Source organism: Eleutherodactylus coqui, chromosome 2 (genome assembly GCF_035609145.1).
Source record: "Eleutherodactylus coqui strain aEleCoq1 chromosome 2, aEleCoq1.hap1, whole genome shotgun sequence".
Taxonomy (NCBI): domain Eukaryota; kingdom Metazoa; phylum Chordata; class Amphibia; order Anura; family Eleutherodactylidae; genus Eleutherodactylus; species Eleutherodactylus coqui.
The window spans coordinates 66982420-67006759 of NC_089838.1; the positions used below are offsets into that span (position 1 = coordinate 66982420).

The window sequence follows — 24340 nt, forward strand, 5'->3', positions numbered from 1 at the left end:
ACGGGTCTTCTCTATGAGTTCCCGGGGACTTATTGAATCAAGTCATAGAAAACTATTTATATATGTGTGAATCCTTGAGCCCTCAGACAGGATCGCGTAGGAGATCTGATGGATTTTCTTTAGATATTAATGGGTTTTTTTTTGTTTGGCGGGAAAAGATGACTTACAGGTAATCTAATAACTATATGCAAATAATATGCTAATAGGTGAATTTAAGAATTGTGAGCCTCAATGGGGACAGAGCCTGGGATGTGCTGTGGAATGTGTATGCACTATATAAATAAAGATGATTGATTGATTGAATAAATCAATATGGCTGCAGCCTCCACTCGAAGCCTCAAAGTTCAGCGATTTTGATGGCAAGAATAGTACAGCATGCATTGCTAGTCTTCCTATCAAAATGATAAACTGCAGCAAGACCCAAACATACCCCATTATAAGTCAATAGAACTAGTCACAATGTCATAGTTGTAAACAGAAGCCACAACATAGACTGAGCTATGTGAACATAGACTTAGCGAAGGGTCAGTACAGAGGTCTGTCTAATGATATATACATACCCAGAACTGTAACTCACTGCAACTGTAACAATTCATTACTTCTAGAAAACAAATTTAGCATTAAATGAAAATAGGATGAATTGATGGACTTATGTATTTTTTCACCCTTACTATGTTAATATGTTATATTAATTGTAAAAATCTAGGGTAATATATTTATATTAGCTGGTTATTGACAGTGACTTTCATAGTGCAGAAATGTTGCTGGTAACCCAGGGATCAATTTGTTTTGTTTCATTTAACGCATAGCATTTACATTTTGTTTGTTTATAAATTGTGCATTTTGCAAGTCATTAAATTGCATGTGTATAAAATAGTAACATTGTAAAATACATATATATTGTTTTCAGCTCCGTTTACGAGATAATGTAGTGAAAAGTGTAGTTACACTCAATTTAGTATAATTGCATGAATTCTGTCAGGTACTTTACAATGGATAGACTCCAGTTCCAGGATTGGAGAACATTACTCATTCCACACATAAGTAAGATGTCAGCTTGAAATTGGGTGAAATATTTTAAAAAAGCACAGCAACAATAACAATATGACAAATAAATGGCAAATGACACATAAATATGAGTCCTGTGCGATATGATTATGTGTCATCTTTCTCTCAACACCACTCAGTGTTATTTCTTCAAGTGACAGCTCCGAGCTGCTCGGGAATAATTGTGTGGTAACACTGCTTATTGTGTTCATATGTCTCTTGGCCTACATGCTTTTTTAAGTAATAGCAATATCAAACTTCACTAACGTGTGGTTGTGTGGTTAAATATCATTACTGTACTGGTGACTGTAACTTTCTGCATCTTCTGGAAAGTGATAAACTGGAGAAATAAGTTGCAGATTCACCCTGCTGACTGTATAAGATGTATGCGAACATATAATATATTTTTTTGATAGACTTAAAATGTAAGGTTAAGTTACAATGGCCCCAGTATACAATATTTTCAGCATACAATGGTCTTTCTTGGTTCCCTGCTGTCTCCCTGCTCAGGTCTGCGCCCGGCCGCCACACAAACCTAGACTAGACAGTCTTAAAATGTGCCAGATTTATCACATTAACTCTGCTGAATGATAAATCTATTGAATTTAAATCCTGACAACGTCAACATTCTGAGGGCATGGAACATGAATGAGGTATTTCATACTTCATTTACTGTACGTACTCAGGTGTTAAAATCCACAGCATGTTCTTTATTGCTGCAGACTTTGCAACAATTTCAGCTGTGGATTTTCTAAAAAATCAAAAGCTAATATGCCTATGGCAAAATCTGAGCTGAAAGAACATTGCCTTATGTGAATACATTTGTATATATTTATTTATACTAGTTAATGCGTATACAACATGCATTTGGCAGAGTCGTATACATCCAGGTACTCTTATTTTATTCTGCCCATTCAATTAACGTTTGAACAAAATGAAATGTTGTATGGAAAGATTTTCAAATAATATTACTTTTCTGGATCTTATAGGTAACTTTTGCTAGTTATATTATACATGGTGATTTCTATTTTGCCTAAAGATAGAAGTGGTTTTTCATAACTTTCTGCAAAACCATGTCTAGATCTAACCAGAATAAGAGCAAAGAGGATGCTCATTGGGACAGCCAAGGTCTAGTAATATTTAAATTACATATTAGATGGGTGGATAAATACTCACATAAAGGCAAACAGGCTCAATAACAATTGAACCCAACCCCCATACATTCAGGATAGCAGAACAGCTATGGGTGAAACACAAAAGTATCAGGATGAACACAAGGATGCTTTGTTGTAGAAGTACATAAAATACAGATATAAATACTTAATGCATTTTGGGGTTGTAAAATACCCCTTCCTCAGAATAATAATAACATGGTACACAGACTAACTGACTTATATACAGAAAAAGAAGGGTCCAAGTATCTCCCAACAATTAATCCATGGCCTTCTGGTGAGAGATGCCCCCAGCTGGAGGCTGCATGCACTCCAAGGATGGAATGCACAGAACCCACATGAAGCTAACAATCAATAGCTCCGAAGACTATGCATGTGATTTAAATACTGGACCTTGGCTTTTTCCTACTAAGCGTGCCCTTTGTTTTTATTTTGATTATATTGGCGTTCCTGATTTGTTTGGAGAAGGCAGCTCTGTTTTGGATTAGTGGACATCCTGGCCCTCCCTTTGGTTTGTATTTTTGAAGGCCTGTTTGGATTGTGATGTGTCAAACACGCTTTGACTATAAATTTTGCATCCTTGTTTCACGTTATTTGTCCTATGTGAGGGAACCTAATTTTTAAAAATGTATGTTATGTCTTGATCTATTCTGAATTGATTATTCATGCAAAACATAATTGTTTTACTGAGGAAATTGCCCTTTAGGTATATTCTTAATATGACAATCCTAATGACAACAGGTAACATATGGAAAAGAAAATGTCACACTTTGCCTTGTGTAAATCTCAATGTAAAGTGTCTATTAATTAGGCTATAATATACATCAGATTCACAAAGCTAATCTTAAATGCATCTCATCCATACTGAATAGATTTACAGTTTCAAAACTGTAAATCTATTTTTTGGAACAATGCAAGCTGTTATTTCTCAATTATCTAGAGTAGAGGTCCCCAACCCTTTGTACCTTGCCAGTCATTTTCAACTTTAGTGATGGTCAGGAGCCACAAAATATGAGGGGACATATTAAATGTGGAGAAGCAAGAAATGAATTAGTATTATACTATCTAAATTAGCATAGTTTCATGGCTAGGATGTCTGTAATATTGTCAATTGGCAGTATATATTTATATAGGCACATGTGTATAAGAAGGACATACTATAACTAAACTAGAACATATAAAAACAGTAACCAAGATAACTAAGGAAAAGCGTGGATTTCACTACTAAGGGTGCGTTCACACGAGCGTGTTTTTGTGCGTACTTAGGTGCGTACATATGTCCGCACCTAGGTACTAGCAAAAACACGCGTGAACACAGCTGCGTGCTTGTTGTCAATGAAGCCGCGGCTGCTGCCAGCGGCTCCATTGAAAACAATGCTCTGCCAGCCCCTTGCATTCTTTTTCAGGGAAGGGCTTTACATATAAGCCCTTCCCTGAAAAAGAACCATTTTAGTGCAAAACAAAAAAAAAATTACCTCTCCGCCGCTGCCATGACCGCCGTGGGCATGAAGAACACATCTGCTGCATGGGGCAGATGTTTCCTTCACCCCTGCTAATTAAAAGAATTCCTTGCTGCTACATCTGCCACATCTGTGGCAGATGCAGCAAAGGGAATTCTTCAATTCTCAACCGCAGCTGTTACACATGACAGCTGCGGTAGAGAATCCTGCTGCCGGCATCCCATCAATGGCTTTTCAGGAAGGGGCTTCATAAGCCTTTCCCTGAAAAGCCATTTAAAAAAGTGTAAAAAAAAAAAAAACAATACTCACCTCCCTTCAGCTGCCGGGGCTCAGCTGCGACATCTCGCGCTGTCCCCGTCTCTGTAGTTCTGAGCTATCAGCACCCGGGGATTTAAAATCCCCGCCTGCTGGTAGCTCTGATTGTGGTTGGCTGAAGTGCTTCAGCCAATCACAATCAAAGCTACCAGCAGGCGGGGATTTTAAATCTCTGCCTGCTGGTAGCTCTAATTGTGATTGGCTGAGCGCTTCAGAACAGCCAGTAATATACAGTAAGAATACCCTGCCGAATGTTTTTGGACATTGGAACTGTACAGCCTTCGATCAGAATGTCTTCAGACATCAGACAGTGGATTGGAAATGGTTAAATAACTTGGGCATTCTGCATTAAACTTTCATAAAGAAGCCGTCGTAGTTGACACTATCATCTTATCCACAAAAATGAGCACTCTACTTGGCTATCTCCATCAGAGCGATGAATATTGAATGGAGCGGTAGTGCACACGCGTGACCACTGCTCCCGTCAGATAGATGAAGGGGAACAGCTAATCTTGTGATCAGTAGGAGCATTAGAAGTGGGACCCCCAGTTATCATATACTTATCCCCGTGAATAGGTAATAAGCTGCTATTCTGGAATAACCTGTTTATAGGTACAGTACTAAACGACCATAGCAAGCTCAAGCAATCGTCCTTTTCAGTACATAGAACTTGTGACACAGGGTAAAACATAAAATATAGACCTTGTGTCAGAGTTTTTTGTCATACAGATATATAAACATGTGGCACATTAGCTTTTCCAGTCCATAATATAGGGTGTAATAAAAAGACTAATGCAGCGCTATAGCTCAACACTGGTATCTTATATTATAATAATAATAGTGTACTTGAATAGGAAGGTACTTGCTACAATAGGGGCAACTCATACAGAAAGTCATACACCGCCGTCTTCAGGAGATTCAGGTATCAATCAATGTTGAAAGTCCCTGGAATGATCACTGGTCCAATGACGCATGCATATGTCATAGCTGATGGAGACCACTTCACATACCCTTTACTTATTCAATCATAGTAGCGTCGAACAGGACTTAGACAGGTGTGAAAAGCAGTCTGCACAATAACTTCTCAACTTTGCTATAGGGTTTTTCTTTCTATGTCTTACAGGCGCCACAACACAAAATTGAAAGCCAACTTCCGGGGCACCCATATTGTAGCGTATCCATGCCTTCCTATTCAAGTACGCTATTGCTTTTCCATATAGGATAACAATATTGATATATAGTAGAGATGAGCGAGCATACTCGCTAAGGACAATTGCTCGAGCGAGCATTGTCCTTAGCGAGTACCTGCCCACTCGGAAGCAAAGGTTCGGCTGCCGGCGCGGGTGAGCGGTGAGTTGTGGGAGTGAGCATGGGGGTGCGGGGGGGGGGGGGGGGAGAGGGAGAGAGAGATCTCCCCTCCATTCCCCCCTGCTCTCCCCCGCCACTCCCCGCCCCCCGCCGGCACCAGAACCTTTTCTTCCGAGCGGGCAGGTACTCGCTAAGGACAATGCTCGCTCGAGTAATTGTCCTTAGCGAGTATGCTCGCTCATCTCTAATATATAGTGCTGGATCAGTCTTTTTGATTACACAGTGTATATCTGGAGGGGGTACCCCACTATCTTTCAGACCGACCAGAAACCATTTATACAAGACTGTTGATTACTAAACCTCTAAAAATGCCATCTATGCTGAGATATATTGCTTGAAGTTGTTGACTAAAAGCCTCCGCTGCACCACTATGATAGGCTAGTTTTGCACAAGCATCTTTTTTTTATTAGAATTCCTTCTGAATCTTTCTGTCCATAATCCGGAGCCAATATTAGCCGATGCATCTATTCACATTGGTGTGTAAAATGCACATATGTATTTTTTAAAAATGAAGCATGCACAACTTTCACCCATCTTTGCGTTATGCAAAATAATACTGATGGATGCAAATATGAAGGCAATATGGATGGAAAACTGATTTATTATTCTCTGCTGCAGCCCCCTATTATGTACATTTACAAATATGCTCATGGGAAATACAGTAGACCATATTATGCTGACAATTGATGCTCTGATCACTATCAGGTGAAGGTTGTATGGATTGCAATCAGTATACAGAAATAGGCCTAAAAATTATACAAATGTATTTGCAGGTATTCAAGTTCGTTAGATTGTAGGTATTGATGTATTAGGTGATTTGCACCCATATAAAGTCATCGTGATGCACCTACCAGAAACCGGAATAAAGCAGGTCATCATCACAATCTCTCAGCAGTGCAGGTTTAGGCTTTGGGAATATAAATTTATGTATAATTGTATCTCAGCCTATTTTCCCATTTCAGTATGTTCTAAAGAATCTTTTATAATTACGTTTTTCTTATTTACAGTTAAAAAATCACGCCTTCATTGTAGTTCTATTACACATAAAATAAAATCATTATGACATCATATAATTGCGATGTCATACGGGCCAACATTCCTAAAAAGTCATTGTCCTTCATTTAGAAAAGCCCACTGTGCTAGATATTGGCATAATGCCGGCATGCCTAGTCACATAATCTGATTTACCTCATGTTAAACAGCAAGCTATAAAGCTTTACAGATTCACAGATTTGAAGTGTCAGAACAAGCCGGATGCAAAACTACTTTCTATTTAAATTTCATTGTTCTAAAACGCCGCCTGAGTTGTAAATTCAGTGGTGCACATCATACCACTCCTAAGTCAAAGCCGAAATCAAATAAATCAGCAAGTTCTACAGTCTCATTGAAGATCTTTCATCAACGGAAGCATTTTCTTATTAACACAACTGAAACCTGAGAATTAAACGTATATATGCCGGAAAGCTGTTAGTCCGGGCAAATAGCACACAATGTTACAAATTATGCAGAACTAACCCGACTCAATTTTGGCGCTGAATGCGCTGCCTTTTTATCATTTGTAATAGTGGATTGATGTAAAATATAAAGAATAGAGATGAGCGAGCATACTCGCTAAGGGCAATTACTCGATCAAGTACCTGCTCGGCAGCGGGCGGGGAGCGGCGGGGAGCGCAGGGAGGAATGGAGGGGAGATCTCTCTCTTCCACCCTGCTCAATGCCGCAACTCACCTCTCACCCGCGCCGGCAACCGAACCTTTTCTTCCGAGCGGGCAGGTACTCGCTAAGGACAATGCTCGATCGAGTAATTGTCCTTAGTGAGCATGCTCGCTCATCTCTAATAAAGAATAGAGATGAGCGAGCACCAAAATGCTCGCCTGCTTGTTACTCGGGACGAAATTATCGCGATGCTCGAGGGTTCGTTTCGAGTAACGAACCCCATTGAAGTCAATGGGCGACCCGAGCATTTTTGTATATCGCCGATGCTCGCTAAGGTTTTCATTTGTGAAAATCTGGGCAATTCAAGAAAGTGATGGGAATGACACAGCAACGGATAGGGCAGGCGAAGGGCTACATGTTGGGCTGCATCTCAAGTTCCCAGGTCCCACTATTAAGCCACAATAGCGGCAAGAGTGGCCCCCCCCCCTCCCAACAATTTTTACTTCTGAAAAACCCTCATTAGCAATGCATACCTTAGCTAAGCACCACACTACCTCCAACAAAGCACAATCACTGCCTGCATGACACTCCGCTGCCACTTCTCCTGGGTTACATGCTTATAGCCGGTTCCACTGAAGTACACTTTTCTGGATGAATTGCAGGGAAGGGCTTATATATTTAAGCCCTTCCCGACAATTCATCCCGCGATCGCCGGCAGCCCATTGCTTTCAGTGGAACCTGCTGTATTGCCGGCTCCATTGAATTCAATGGGCAAACATCGTTCTTCTCTGCCACAGCTGTTACAGCTGTAGCAGAGGAGAATGATTTGTCTTCTATATGTTCTCAATGGGGTCGGCGCTGCTGCCGCCGGCTTCATTGAGTGCATATAGAGAAGAGAACAGGAATCGCAGATAGGTGCGATCTGCGATTTCTGACTATGGCCTAAGAAGGACCGTTGGGGTTCTTGAAGCCTAAAATAACTCCTAACGCTCTCCCTATAGCAGCTCCGGCATCAGCAGCACTGTCCCTGATCTCTGTCAGAATGCATCTGTGGCGAGCCGCGGGCGGGCAGATTTTAATACTCGGGTGACACCTGATCTCGCCAGCCACTCACTGCAGGGGGGTGGTATAGGGCTGGAACATCACAGGAGGAAGTTGTAATGCCTCCCCTGTCTTTCTATTGGCCAGAAAAGCGCGCAAATTTCTCAGAAAGAAAATGAAAGTGACTCGAACACCGCGTGGTACTCGTCTCGAGTAACGAGCATCTCGAACACCCTAATACTCGAACAAGTATCAAGCTCGGACGAGTACGCTCGCTCATCTCTAATAAAGAACAATAAAGCTTACTTATGAAGCCTTTTCTGCCAGATTCATAGCATAATTTGCGCTGGAATAATGGCGTACTCTTTACTGACATATTTACAACTGATTTGTGCCAAAAAGAATGAAAAAATTGTGAAAGGCTGTGCCAATTTTTTTCTTCTTATGAGACCTCTTTCACATGACAGTAAGTGTTTTTACGTTTGGCCATATGTGCTGAAAAATCGTATGAATGAACAATAGCTTCACCCAAGTCCTGATCTTTAGCCTTGTATATTTTGCCATTCATACAGGCGGCTGGAGCGTATCTGCAAAAAAATACGCTGCAGCGCAAAAATCCCTTGATCGGCAGAAATCTTCGGAATGACTACTTATGCATAAGTAGAGACAGCTCTCTTCTTACCCAGTGTTATATGCTGTGTAACTCCCTCCCCCTCTCTTTTTTTTTCAGCTCCCATAGTAGTCTGCGAGAGCTTCCAGTGTATCTTGGTCAAAGATAGGGCAAGACCTATCTTTGGACCCAGAGTATAAAATCGGAATCTGAAAATGGCCCCCAATGTTCTATTTTTGACAGTGCAATTTGTTTTATCAATACAAATCTGGATGAATGCATTAGAATCCAATATTTCAGATGGTTGTGATTTTTTTTTTTTTTGCCCGATTTTTGGACACAGCTAAATAGCTCCATATATAAGGCCTGAATGTGGTCGTGGCCTCTGTGAGTTGGATGATTCTGACACATTTATGAAGCTGAATGCCAGAAAACAGGTGCCAAAAGTAAGTGCAGCTTAGACCAAGTAAAGCTTGGCCTAAATAGCATTAGTAATAGAATGGCACATTTTCTTACAGCCTCTTAGCTTTTTTGACTGCACTAAAAATTTACCGATTTCATTTTGAAACATCTGTGTGGTTTATGGTGCAACTAAGTATTCTTTTTGGCACATCTCTTATCATTTTAGCATCTTACATTGCTCTTCTATTTATAAACTTCAAACATCTTTTGTTATTTTAGTGGGATTACTCAGTGTAAAAATCACTGTAAAATGTGAGCAAAGTCAGATTCTTATTTTGCATAACTTGTGGCGCATCTCAGCTTTTTATGCCTGTTCTATTGACTTTCATAAACTTCGTTAAAATTTGGCGCATTCCAAAAACCTTTGGCGCATCTACTAGTTTTTCCAGTGTTTCTAAATAGTCACCACATTATCAAGCGCATTCTTTACCATTCTTTCATAATTATATGAACTGTATGCAATCAGCGCAAATTACGCCTTTATTGATAAATAAGCCGCAATGTGGCTTACTTTTCAAAATATGAGTTTTCCAGTGCAAATCATGCCAGAAATATGTCTTACATACTTTACATGACATCTACTAAGTGCTTTTAGACACTTTTGAACTTTTTGAGCATGATCTGCTGCAGATTTAAGATCTGTATTGCAGGACAATTTGGCGATTGTTTTTAACAACATGTGGATAAGATTTCTGTAAATACTTTCAAATTTCCAATAGCAAAGATTAAAAGTGAGCACCAGGGTAAACTGTGCACTGTGCAATTGGCCACAGGGTGCCAAAGCCCAAAATCCAAAGATCATAGACAGTGTGATAGGACCATCAATTTTGCAGTAATGTAGTACCTTGTGTATTTTTCACATGCAAATCCAAAGTGGATAATAGCAGTGTATCAGCCATTTGTGAACGTACTCTAAAAGTATAATTCAATATTGCAGATTTTTTGCAAAAGTTGCTGCGACTTCTCCATTTACATAAATGGGCCTTTTGAAATCCATTTGCATGCCATCAAAAGAACCCTATTCATAGGAGAGGAACTGATCTTCAACTATGGGAATTTCTATAACACATATACCATGAAAACATTATTATGAAGTTTAGGATCCATTCAGATAGCTGATTTTCCCATCCAAGTGCTGTCTGTGTACTTCACAGACATTACTCGGACTGATTATAGCCAATGAGGCTATTCGCATTAGATTTTTTTTTTTACACAGCTGATTGTACATGTGAAAAAACTCACGGCATATCCTCTTCTGGTCTGATTCATGTACCAGAATTGGACATGCAATGTCCACTGTATGCGAGTATTGGACAGCACACACGTGTGTTTGTGTGCTGTCCAATGCAAATTGTGCCTGAGAACCTCAGTTTTGACATCTCAAACAGTCCCTTAGGTAAAAATATTAAAATGAACAAATAACTTACATTTTTTGCACAGTGTTATTTATATTTCTTATATCCCCATAAGTTATTTACTGGCAGCTTCTATTCAGTAAAGACACCATTGCTGTCCTGCAGTGGTCGACAGACGTGCATGTTGTCACTTACATGTACTCTGCTCAGCCTGGCAGGGTTCATGGGAGAGAGCTTTGTTAGATCATGCACAATAGCTCCCGGCCACCTCTCTACATTTCGGTAGAGTTGAATAGAATGGTTCTGGTACATGTGTTGTAGGGTTTGAACCTATCCTATCCTTTCCACTTTCTAGAGAGCTTCAATACAATACCTACAGTTGCTCTAACATTTTTGGCTCACATTATTCACTAACTATCTGGGTCAAGAGGGGTGTAATCTCTCTTTAAGAAAAGCACCCAAAACGTGTGTGGAGACACCTAGGGGGTGAGTGAGTTGGGGGGGGCACATCATCTCTCCCCATGGAGAGCATCCAGAAGGGATGTGAGAAGACATCTGAGAGGTGAGTGAGGAGACTTACAAGTCGATGCATGCTTTTTTGGATAATTTATGCAAATAAGGTTTCCTACATTGTTTTACAGACTTGTTAAAGAGTTGTACATTGATTTAAAGGAATACTGCCATCCAGTAGGTGGCGCTGCAGAGGTATTGTTTCGTCTTCCTTATTTGCATAAATTACTCGGAGCATGCATGGCCTCATAAGTCTCCGCACTCACCTGACATGTGTCTTCTCACACCCCTTCTGGGTGCTTTCCTTGGGGAAAGACTATGCCCCCACACCCACACTGGCCCACTCACCCCTAGGTGTCTCCACACACTTTTTGTGTGCCCTCTTTAAGGAGAGACAACACCCCTCTTGACCCACATTACAGGCCTTTCACAAGCCAGAAACCTACTGCACACTGATGAGGGACAAAGACCCTGAAGCAGCTGTCTGTGTATGGTTTTCTGTCTTGGTTTCCTATTCCCGATCATTGTTTTGCAGACTTGTTAACGAGTCTAACATTGATTTAAAGGAATGCTGCCATCCAATAAGTGGCGATGCAGAGGTATTGTTTCATCTTCCTTATTCACCAACTATCTAGCACTTCAGGCATGTGAGCCTTAATGTTAGATTTGTTGCAGACATATCACCAGCATGTAACCCCAGTTACTCTGCCTTCATTACACTGTTTGTTAGCTCCTGATGCTGCATATACTGTGCTTCCCTGAAAATAAGACCCTATTTTATATTAATGTTTGCACCAAAAGAGGCACAGGGTCATTTTTTTTTTTTGGGGGGGGGGGTTCCTTATACTCACCTAACAGTTGACCCAGCAATTATGTCATTCAATGAATGGCTGTGATTGATTCATAGAGCACCATCTCTAATTGGCTCAAATGACGCTTCTGAACCAATCAGAGCAATCGCTTGCTGGAGGCGGGGTATTCAAGCCCTGTTTGCAACAAGCGATGCTCTGTCTGCATTGAGGACTGCACAGAAGCCTGCAGGAGCATCGCACCCCAGTGGGAGGGACCTGAATGGCAACTGCTAGGTGAGTATTGTTTTTTTTTTGTTTTTTTTTTTTGCATGTGGTTTAGCTAGGGCTTATATTTCAAAGCCCCCCCTCCCTCCAAAAATCAGGGTATGGCTTATTATCAGGGTAGGTTTTATTTTCAGGGAAATGCGGTATACCTATATTGCAGCATGGACATCGCATATACAGAGCCCTGCTAGTCATGTTAGGCAGCATATAGTCCTACCCAAAAAAGAGGCAGAGCCCGGAAATAAAAAGTGGAGCTGCTGTGAGTGGAAAAATCTGAACTTTGTTGAAGGGATTAGCCCTTTATGAAAGATTCCAGCTGTTTCTATTAATCTCATAGATTACAATTGAGAGCGGTGAATATAAAAGCCCATCTCTTCATTCAGTTTTTTGCCTGGATATATCAGCTGATAGGTCAGAGGTTGTGCCATAAAAGTCTTTGGTAATTAAAACTAGATATGCATTAGCAGCGTTTGCACTATACAAATGGAGGAAAAAAATGGTTTATCCTCAAAACTCTAAGCTACAAAAAGTTTATTTAGTGTTCTTGTTAGTACCATCATCTGTTTTATCTGCATAACAATACTTAGAATTTTTGTATTTTAGATGGCTACACCACTGATGACATTGAGTTTTATTGGCGAGGAGGCAACCATGCTGTCACTGGAGTTGATAGAATTGAATTGCCACAGTTTTCCATTGTAGACTACAAGCTCCTCTCAAAAAATGTTGTTTTTTCCACAGGTACAGTATGAATGATATATTTTCATTTAATGTATGTATGTATACAGTATTATTTATACTACAGAGGAGTAGAATAAAGGTTGCTTTTTCCATGAAAGTTTTTTTTTTATCTATGCATTTGGGCTTGAAACTGAAAAGTAACAAACTCTGCAAAATATTTACTATCAGCGATTGATCACTGTGGTCACCTCACATGTCATCACTAGAGATCAAACATTGTGACTGGAGGAAGAACAGAAATGGCAGGAGTCCCTTAGATGTAAGGGACTAGAATTGAATCCTCCTGGTAAGTACATTATGCTGCACAGTTGGTTATTTGTTCCAATGTGAGCCCAAATGCAAAGATGAAGACCTGTTTATTTTAGTTTCAGGGATATGTAATGTAAAATAAAGCAATGATTATGCAAAATAACACTATTTTAAATTTTTATTTAAGTAAAAAAACAAATACATTGGGAAAAAGTTGAAATTTGTAGTTAAAGGGTCCACAGTTTTGGCAAATAACATGGCTAAGCTTACCCTACTGCCCTTACCTTAAATGATAGGCATGCTTTTTGCAATAACTTGTCATTATTATTTTTCAGTAAATTTTGCTAAGTGACATGTTATATGTATTTCCTAAGAGACAAGAAGTGGTACAATTTAAGATGTTGTTTTTTTTTTACTTGCGTAAAATCAGATGCAAACTGAACTGATGTAACAAAGTTTAACTTGACTGTAATAACTGTATGTAACAAATTATCCTATTCATCCTACCTTTCCGTACCTTACCTTATCATAACTGATCTATCTTAAGAAGTGGGTCATTGAGTGTCAGGCCTTAGTCACACGGGCGGTTTTTCGCGCGATTTGCGGATCGCATGACGGATGCGCATTCGCAAATCGCGTGACCGGGGCCAAAAAATCGCCCGAAAAATCTGCTCCTAGCCGCGTTTCATGACAAAACGGGCCGGAGCTGTCCAGCGCATTGAATTTAATGGAGCCGGCAATACAGCCGGTTCCATTGAAAGCAATGCGCTGCGGGCGAGCGCGTGATGAATTGTCGGGGAGGGGCTTAAATAAATAAGCCCTTCCCTGCAATTCATCCAGAAATGTGTTAAAATAAAAAAAATATATATACTCACCTTGTCCCGGCAGACAGAGTTCAGCGCGGCCGACCTGCAGTGCGTGTGAAGGGGGTGTGAGTCAGACCTGCCCCTGATTGGCTCAGCGCTGAGCCAATCAGAGGCAGGTCTCACTCACACCCATTCATGAATTAATGCCCTTCACACCCACTGCAGGCCGGCCACGCTGAACTCCGTCTGCCGGGACAAGGTGAGTGTATATATATATTTTTTATTTTTACACATTTCAGGATGAATTGCAGGGAAGAGCTTATATATTTAAGCCCTTCCCGACAATTCATCCTGCGCTCGCCCGCAGCGCATTGCTTTCAATGGAGCCGGCTGTATTGCCGGCTCCATTGAATTCAATGGGCAAACATCGTTCTTCTCTGCCACAGCTGTTACAGCTGTGGCAGAGGAGAATGATTTGTCTACTATATGTTCTCAATGGGGTCGGCGCTGCTGCCGCCGGCCCCATTGAGCACATATAGAGAACAGAACAGGAATCGCAGATCGCAGATAGGTGCGATCTGCGATTTCTGTTCTATAATTTATCCGATGAGCGCATAAAAAGCGCTCATGTGTCCGATACCATTGCAAAGCAATGGTTTTAAAAAATCGCCGGACGCATGCGCAAATCGCGCGAAAAAACGCCCGTCTGACTAAGGCCTCAGAGTGAAGTTTATTATCTGCACAATTACATTCATCTGATGAAACATTTTTTTCACATGTCTTTTATTTTACATTGAGCTAAACATAGGTTCAAACCATGACCATACACGATTGTTAGGATATTTTGTAGTTTCTCCATTTAACACACTTAGTTGCTATGATTGAAAACATAAAATAAATTCCTGAGGTCTGCTCATAGACCATGCACCTTCAAAAATAATAGCATGTATTTCTTTTGTAATTATAAGACTTGTTTAGAAAGTCTAAAACTGACCGCTGCCTTCCAATAGTTGGTGCTACAAAAGTATTGTTCCATCTTCTCATTTGCATATTTCCCAGAGGAGCATGAATGGCCTTATACGTTTCCTCACATACCTTCTAGGTGCTCTCCTTATGGAGAAACAATACCCTTCCTGACCCACATCTATAGTTCATTAACCTACTTCACATTGATGAGGAGAAATCACCCCGAAACGGCTGTCTTTGTATAGTTAATCTGGCTATGGTATACAATTCCCAATCATTGTTACAAGACTGATTTAGAGAGTCTAAAATTGACTTGCAAACATGCTGCCTTCCAATAGGTGGTGCTACAGAGGTATTGTTCCTTCTTTCCATCCCCTTGTAGTTTTAGTCCTTGAAGTCATCTTGAAAGACTACTATGACTTAAATTTTTTTTAAGTAAGGGTGTCTTTTTTACTTCTCTGTTATGTTTTTGGTTTCAGGTTCCTATCCACGATTATCTCTTAGTTTTAAGCTAAAAAGAAACATTGGATATTTCATCTTGCAGACATACATGCCTTCTATTTTGATCACAATTCTCTCATGGGTTTCTTTCTGGATCAACTATGATGCATCAGCTGCTCGAGTTGCCTTAGGTAGGTGGTAATACAAGACATGACAGTAGGATGTCCAATCTATGATGACCCATCTATTTGTATCTTTCTGTTTAAACTCACTTCCAATGTGTTATTTAGATAATTATACTTTGTATGTCTATTACACTTTTCAAAAGTTTAAAAGAAGAAGAATCTGAGTTCAATTTTGTAAGCTTAGTGGCTTACGGGACTCCGCTGGTTTAATGACTTTTATTAGCTCTCAATAAGTAGACTGAACATTCAGGACATAGCTGGAGGCCTACAACAGTAGGGGATATACGTTTGGAAGTACACAGATAACTGCCTTAGTGGTTGAGATTATACCTGGCTTTAAAGTGGACACATTCAATATCCCCTTATATACAATTTGATAAGAAACAAGTTTAAAGCTTGGAAGTTTACTACCATATGAAGCTAATTAGTAGTCGATAATTTTCTATCCACTCTAACACCTTTTCCTGATCATCGATTTAGTTGGCTTAGCAGCTGGCATAAAATGGTATCACTGCATGGCATGATGTTTTTTTGTATATAGATGCACATTTACTAAGCAACTAGTGTCTTCAAATAAATTTTATCATTGAAAACCTACAATACAATCAATAAATCCAACACTTATTTTGCATATAATAAAATACACTAAAAAATGTTAAATGTAATAATTGATTGTCACAAATTAAAAATGCCTAATGATCAATAGCCTGGGAATTTATTAACTTATTCACAACCAATTTTAGCTAACGCCGACACCACAGCCAATGTCCTGTTTAAAGACATGTATGATAGGTGTCTTCCACATTCCTTTACTATAAACTTCAAGATTGCAAACTATCAACAAGTTCTCAAAAAAGTTAAATTGAAACCTACTCTTACCATACTTACCTATACATAGACATTATAATAGAGCATTGTATTTCATAAATATAGCAATCTTCTTTTGTGCTCGCTATTTGCTCTATTCATGACTTTCTCAAAGTGACAGAAACTTGTTTATTGTGAAAAATTGCAGTCCACACCTTCAATTCTTACTTTCTGGCTTTTTAAGTGGTTGTGCAGTGTCCATCAATAATCCAGGCATGGCTCAATTTGTTTAATAAATCTATAGTCTACATCATTTCATCTGTCCATAAGGGTTTTCTTGGCCCAGCCCTCGTACGTTTCAGACTTGCTGCTCTAAGGATCACAGAGCACTTGAAACATTGACCTAGGTTCAGGGAAGTAAACAATTTTTCAAAATAGCAGTCTTGTAGGTCTCTTTAGTTGGTTAATATAGACAACACATTTCATTGTGCTGTGTTCTTTTTTTATCCATTTTACCTGCAGTGAAAAGCCACCTATTAATTACGCAAATCTCCCTTCTTAAGGGATGCATTTTCCTTTTTTATTCAATTTTTGTTCTTAATTATGTGGTGTCCATTTCTTTTAACAGCGCTCAGAAATATATTTTACAGCAGCCACATGGCCTACAGACATCTGTAAATTACAGATGAATCATTGACTTTTTTGGGAGAATGGCTTCTATTGTTGGCATGCTCTGTGACATGTGTATATATCGCTGTGCAGTGCAGAGGAGGAGGTGATCTGTGATATATATAGTGATTGGTGGATCCTGTATTGTCTATATGTAGATGTCACCTTTCATTGTAATCCTATTTATGATGGTAATGAGATGACCTCTGAAAAGTGATATAACAGAACAGCAAGCGACAGATTATTATGTTCACGGATCAGTGTTAAAGCTGCAAAGTTTCAGGAAAACTGTTTTTATTTTATTTTTAATTTTTTTTTACAGCTAGTGACATTCAAAATAAAGAATACATAATCATGAGTCAAACAAAGTGTTTTACACATTCTCTTTAAGACACCTCATCTGAACAATTCTATAAAATCGTTAAAAAATATTGTACCCAATGATTACTTAGGTTGTTAAGTCTATGTGCTTGAAAAGATCATAGATGTATCTCATAATTTGGAGCCCTTGTAATGCCATTTGCCAGGGCATCAAAAAAGTGACAATTGAACATGCTGTGAGCTATTTAAAATAATACTACTCATTGAGTGCCAATACTGGTGATGATGCATCTGGTGACACTTCAGTATCTCAACATCACTGTTTCAATATCAGCACAATGTGCATGCGTATATACGAAAGATATACAAATATTTGAAATTCTAATCTAGAGCCTTAACAGTGAGTAGATTGACAGTTTATGGGACTTTCACAGTATATAAACAATTTCTGGTAATTATTTAGTGGACAGATTCAGAGAAATAATCAGATTTTTTTTTTTCTAGGAATCACAACTGTACTGACCATGACCACCATCAACACTCATCTGCGTGAAACACTACCTAAGATCCCATATGTCAAAGCCATTGACATGTACCTCATGGGTTGTTTTGTGTTTGTCTTTATGGCCTTGCTGGAATACGCTTTGGTCAACTACATATTTTTTGGTAGGGGACCACAGAGGCAAAAAAAGGCAGCAGAACGAGCTGCAAGTGCCAACAATGAACAGCTGCGTATGGAAATTAATAAGGTATGTAGTACTATGACTACATTAGTTAATCTCAATGCAGAATTGTTCAAGCTTTTAAAATTGATCAGTGGAGGTCATTCACTCTGGGTCCCCATCAGTCAGCTGATTGAAGGGGCCGTGGAGTTTGTGCAAGTACTGCCGCCTTTTCAATGTTTACATCTGATTATGAAACCTCTAGTACTTAGAACAGCTGCTGTAAGTAATATGACATTCTGAGTACTAAAAGGTCCATGTTCAGATGTAAACATTGACGAGGCTGCAGTGCATGCAACTGCTTCAATCAGTTGATGGATGGGGATCTAAAGTGGTGGCAGAGCCCCATAAAGAATAGGCAATCAGTTTTAAAAGGTTGGATTACCCCTTTTAAATCAATTTCACTGGTAATTTTAATTTATATATTTGTGTGCAATAAAAATTTTGTTTACTCGGTTTTACGCTTTCTTTTTGCCAATAATCTTTTATTAGCTTTACAGTGAAATGTAAGCAATAAAGAATATAATTAACCTATTACTATGCCATAAAGTTCATAAATATGTTTTGCAAGCCAGTGTATCGCCTTAAAGCAATATAATTATGATGTACTACAAGAAATATTAAATGGGCTACCGTATATACTCTAGTATTAGCCGACCCGAGTATAAGCCGAGTCAATAAGTTTTACCACAAAAAACTGGTAAAACTTATTAACTAGAGCATAAGCCTAGCTATACTCGAGTATATACTAGCTAAAAAAAAACAAAAACTCAATACTCACCTCCCAGCTGGCGTCTGTGTCCCCGGCGCAATGTTCTCCCCGGCACTGTGGCAAGCTGCTTTAAACTTCTCCCCACTGTCATCTCCCTGGCTCGGTTTTTAATTACCCCACAGTCAGCGCTGTGTGAGGAAGCGCTGTCATTGCATCAAGCGCCAGCCAATCACAGCCATTCAGTGATGTCATTCACTGAACGGCTGTAAATGATCGAGCGCCGGTTGTCATTGGCTGCCGTTCGATCCAATCACAGCACTTCCTCACACAGCACTGACAGCGGGGAAATTCAAAACTGAGCCAGGGAGATGACAGCGGGGAGAAGTCTGAAGCAGCTTGCTGCACCGCCAGGGAGAGCAGCATGCTGGAAACACAGACGCCAGCTGGTAAGTCAGTATTGCGTTTTTTTTACCTCACTCAAGTATAAGCCAAATTAGGCTTTTTCTGCACAAAAAAAATGTGCTGAAAAGCTCAGCTTATACTCGAGTATATACAGTATCTAATTCTTAAAAATTGATGGTCTATCCTGAAGATTTAATTTCAGTGGACGTTTAACTCTTGCAGCTCCTGCTAATCAGCTCTTTTAAAGGGTCAAGGGTCCCTATTAAGCACTGCCTTTCTTTTATTGTTTACCAGGAGCAGCTCTGTGCCTTTAGTAACTTGAGTGAAGGAAGCTCTAATAAACTGCACTACCAGGGACAGCTACTGCTAAAAGTATGTGTATGGTAAACAGTGAAGACCGCTTTGGCCCCGTCAAACAGCTGATTGACAATGGTGCTGAAAATCAGATCCTCAACGAGCTAATATTGATATCCTATCCAAAGGACATGCTATACATTTTAAAATATTCAATAACCTCTTTAACATGCAATTTAAAGGTCTCAGCAAATGTGAAAAAAACACAAAAGCCTACTCTGAGGAAAAAACGAAAAGGAGTAAAGGAACTTGTTCTGGAAATAGCAGTTTGGGGCTTTTCTATGAGCTACCCAGAATGGCCAGTTCTCTAAACAGTTACGGTGCTTTTTAATTTTTTCACAGTTTTTCTAAGACACACATTGACCTACTTATAGTGTGTCATCAAAGCAAAGTTCTGTCTGTTCCAAAGAGTACGGTTACCTATTTTCCTTTTATATATCACCAATTTTGCTAGAACATTGATTAATAAGATCGTGGGATCAACAGAGGTCCTCATTTTCCAGTGCTCCAAAATACTTCAAAGCTGATAGTGACATTCAGGACCTGGTACTAGCAATGACACTCATAAACACCACTTGAAACCTGAGTTCCATCATTAAATATTTTCTATTAATATCTAAAACTTTAGAGAATTTTGAAACATCCACTGAAGCCATTTAGGTCTCTTTGGATCACTTTGGAGCTCCAGAAAATGAGGAACTCTGGACAGTAAAGATCCCAATGGTCCTGCCACCAAAGAGGAAGCAAGTACATTAGATGGTCTCAAGGATGCTAGGTTGTTAGAATCTTACCACATTTATCCATGCAAATATAGTCATGAGAAAAACAGTACACCCTCTTTGAATTCTATGGTTTTAATTGTGTATCAGGATATAAAAAAATAAGATTTTTAGAAGGTCTTTAAATTAGGTAAATACAACCTCAGGTGAACAACACTTGACAAATTAATGCCATGTTTTTATTTATTTACCTAAAACTAGGCCACAATGCAGAAGCAGTAAGTGAAAAACACCATACCATAAATCAATAGTTTTCCAGAATCATCTTTAGCAGCAGTAACTTGAAGTAATCAATTTGTTGTATGACTTTATCGGCCTCTCGCATTGTTCTGGAAAAGTTGTGGCCCACTTTTCTTTGCAACATTGCTTCAGTTCATTGAGGTTTGTGGATATTTGTTCATGCACACCTCTCTAAAAGGGGTTCTGTCAGAAAAAAAAAAAAAATTATACTCCCCTGCATCCTGCCCTGCATCCCTGTAGAGTCTAACCTGTGGAAAGAAAAGCGTTAAAAAAAACAAAACAAAGTAAACTCACCTAATCACCTTGTATTTCTTCCCTCCGTTGTTTAGCTGTTGCATGAGGGGTCATCTACCAGCAGCAAAGCTTCTACTATTATAGAGGGGGTCAGACTTGCTGGTGATTAGTTAATCAAGCACATTTGATTAGCTGCACTTGGCTCCAACTTACACTCTTCGGGTGCATTCCCACGAACGTATATCGGCTCGGTTTTCACGCCGAGCAGATATACGTCCTCCTCATGTGCAGGGGGGGGGAGGATGGAAGAGCCAGGAGCAGGAACTGAGCTCCTGCCCCCTCTCTGCCTTCTCTCTGCCCCTCTGCACTATTTGCAATGAAAGGAGGCGGGGCAGGGCTAAGTGCCGAGGAATTAGCCCTGCCCCCGTCCCGCCTCTCCCCATTGCAAATAGTGCAGAGGGGTGGAGAGGAGGCAGAGAGGGGGTGGGAGCTCAGTTCCTGCTCCTGGCTCTTCCTTCCTTCCCCCCTTCCCTGCACATGAAGACGACGTATATCGGCTCGGCGTGAAAACCGAGCCGTTATACGTTCGTGGGAATGCAGCCCACATTCCTATAGAAATACTAAGGGAGTACTTAATTTTTCACACGCTACTCCTACATTTTGACTTAGTTTCTGTTAAATTAATAATTACATGATGTTAATTGTCATGTGTTGTTTATCTGAGGTTGTATATACTTAAGTTTAAAATCTTCTAAGGACAATATATTTTATTATGCCCTGAAATGCAAAACCATAAAATTCAAAGATGGTGTCATCTATCATGACTGTATGTAGTCTGTTTGGATTCATGTAATAGACTATTGTTAAAAAGAGCATTGTCTGCTGTCAACTTGCAGTTTTCAAGCTACCATACTTTACAGCTGATTATTCTGCATTACATTCAAAGTAACTTTGATGACTTGCCTTCTATAGTCGATGGAGCACATACAGATGTAAGAACTGCTGGGCCATGAGGAGCAAAAAATCCTAGTGGTTGGTGTTTTTGTAGTCTGTTCTGAAGGTCTTTCTACTATCTGTAGATTGTAGAAAACTGTAGGCTCGCTGAAGGAGCAAAAGTGTAAATACGCCCAATCAAGCTTTTGTTCTCCAAATTAAAATACCTATTTCAAGCACTTACTGTAATGACAGTTACAGTTCTGTCAATGGCTACTTTCTAATATACTGCCTTTCTTCCCATTGGTGTCATATTAGAAATTAATTGTGATAAAACAGTATTTCATCCTAACATTTTAAGTATTTCAAAACCGCTCTGTCACTAAGGGTGCTATTACACGTTTACTAGTGGGTGCTGCTAGCACTCGTGTTTGTACAATAATTACTTGCAGGTGCAAATTTCATGGCCTAGTACCAATAAGTAGTAAATGCTAATATATATACAATTTTGTGTGTGTGTATATATATATTTGTGTGTGTGTATGTATGTATATATATATATATATAATATATATATGTATATATTTAAGCACCTTACGTGTGCATCATTGGAGCATCTGAGGAATGTAATATAAAAGAAACTGATCTGGCAACAGGTCCTGCTTAATCAAATTTATTTTGTTTCACAGCATTTATGGATAGTCACATGTACATGATTCATTGGCATAAATACACCACCTGCAAACTAACATATTGCATTCTAATTATGTCCTTGTATAATCTTAAATAGTAGCTAGTGTACATATTTCAACTTCTTACTAAGTCTAATTAGTGCAGATTGTGTTCACATGAAATTAGCATCTGGGTTTTGGTGAATAATATCAAAATATTCTGCTAACAAGCCTGACCCACTGACTGCATAACACTTCCTTATAATTCTCATCAAACCAGATGAATAATTCACTTCAGGCAGTAAATCTGTATTCATAACCCAAAATACTGTGGGTATCTCTTTAGGATTATATTTGCAAATGTTTCATCTATGTCCCTAGAGATATTTGCTAAAGTTAGAAAACTGGTGGGATAGCCTAGGCTCTGGAAAATATGAAAGTATTTGCAGTAAAATACCTATTCCATATATATTTCACCTAGTATAGAAAATATAACTTGATATATAATTCCTTCAAATAATACAAAAAAATTAAACAAAAAAATCCATATTTTGTTGCATTTGTATTATTTTACATAGGGTATGTCCCCTAGCAAAAAAAGTACTGTATATCATTAAAGGGTTTTTTCAGTGTAAAATACTATTGATGACTTATCCTCAGCTGGGGTCTGTTGCTCGGGACCCCCACCGATAAGCTAAGTTAGCGCCAGAAATACAGAGGTTCGAGCGGAAGCCAGGGAGTCTTTGTGCTGACTTCTGTGTAGTGGCCAGCGCTTGCCGTTACGCAGAGGTTGGCACAGATACTTCTGCTGCTTCTGCTCCGACCTCTGTGTATTTGTGGCGCTGACCATATGCACCCATTCAGCTGATTGGTCGGGGTCCCGGGCAAAAGACCCCAGCCGATCAATAGTAATTTAATATCTATCGACTATCCACAAGATTGGCAGGGTTCCACCTTCTATGACCACCAGTCCCACTACTCCTCCACACCAGAATGTTCATAGTGGAGAGAAGTTTTATGAAGCTGTGACTATGCATGTGCACTGCAACTTCATATGTTATTATCAAGTAAACATAGGACAGCACACCAAAGCCAGGAATCCAACGTTTAAGAGAAATACTACTTTATCCTAAACAGCTGCACAATACAGGCACTGCGCTTCTCTTCTGCCACTTCAGGTGGAGAAACCCAAATTGGCCGGACAAAGCCACCGATTCAGGTGGAGAAACCCATTGCCTGTATTGTGAAGCTGTCTGGAATAAGGTACTTAAACCTTGGATTCCTGACTTTGGTGCACTCTCCTGTATTTCTTTGGTCACTGTACAGCTCTCTCAGAAGCAAGATGAGGATGTGCTGCCGCTGGGCATTATACAGATTTTGCTGCTCTGTTGCACATCCTTCCAGGTAAGCTAATTTGCTTTATCCTGTGCACCTCTTACGTTCCACATACAAGGTGCTTCTGTATTATTTTTTCAGCATATGTAATTATGGGAGATATAGAAACAGCCTAAGTTTTATGGGCAGAAATGAACAGGCCAGCGAGATACCCAATGTGTAGACAAAATGTTTTAATTAATCTGATTTTTTCCTTAATTACAGATGGATCCACATGAAAACATTTTACTAAGCACACTTGAAATTAAAAATGAGATGGCAGCATCAGAAGCTGTAATGGGGCTTGGTGATCCAAGAAGCACTATGTTGGCCTATGATACCTCCAGTATTCAGTATCGGAAAGCTGGATTACCGCGACACAGCTTTGGGCGAAATGCATTAGAACGACATGTGGTTCAAAAAAAAAGCAGACTACGGAGGCGTGCATCTCAGTTGAAAATTACCATACCTGACTTGACTGATGTAAACGCTATAGACAGATGGTCGCGCATGATCTTTCCAGTGGTTTTTGGATTCTTCAATGTAGTCTACTGGCTCTATTATGTGAACTAAGACTAAAAAGCCATACAGTAGACAAGAACTGGATGTCTGTTCAGATTATTTGTGAAACCAGAAGTGGGGCTTAGAAAATAACATTCAGG

At 39.5% G+C, this 24340-nt stretch overlaps 1 protein-coding gene across 3 annotated transcripts in view; it reads left to right on the forward strand.

Moving 5' to 3' along the window:
* GABRB2 (gamma-aminobutyric acid type A receptor subunit beta2) overlaps positions 1–24251 on the forward strand; it is a 386028-nt gene extending 361777 nt beyond the window's left edge. The window contains exons 6-11 of one of the 3 annotated variants that reach the window (XM_066589801.1): positions 12676–12813; positions 15314–15466; positions 17762–18006; positions 20215–20260; positions 22897–22904; positions 23904–24251. In XM_066589801.1, coding sequence (XP_066445898.1) covers positions 12676–12813; positions 15314–15466; positions 17762–18006; positions 20215–20260; positions 22897–22904; positions 23904–24251 — 938 coding nt within the window. Of the gene's footprint in view, positions 1–12675; positions 12814–15313; positions 15467–17761; positions 18008–20214; positions 20261–22896; positions 22905–23898 lie in introns of all 3 variants that reach the window. The other 2 variants (XM_066589803.1, XM_066589800.1) reach the window with 2 other exon arrangements.
* The last annotated feature ends 89 nt before the right edge of the window (positions 24252–24340 follow it).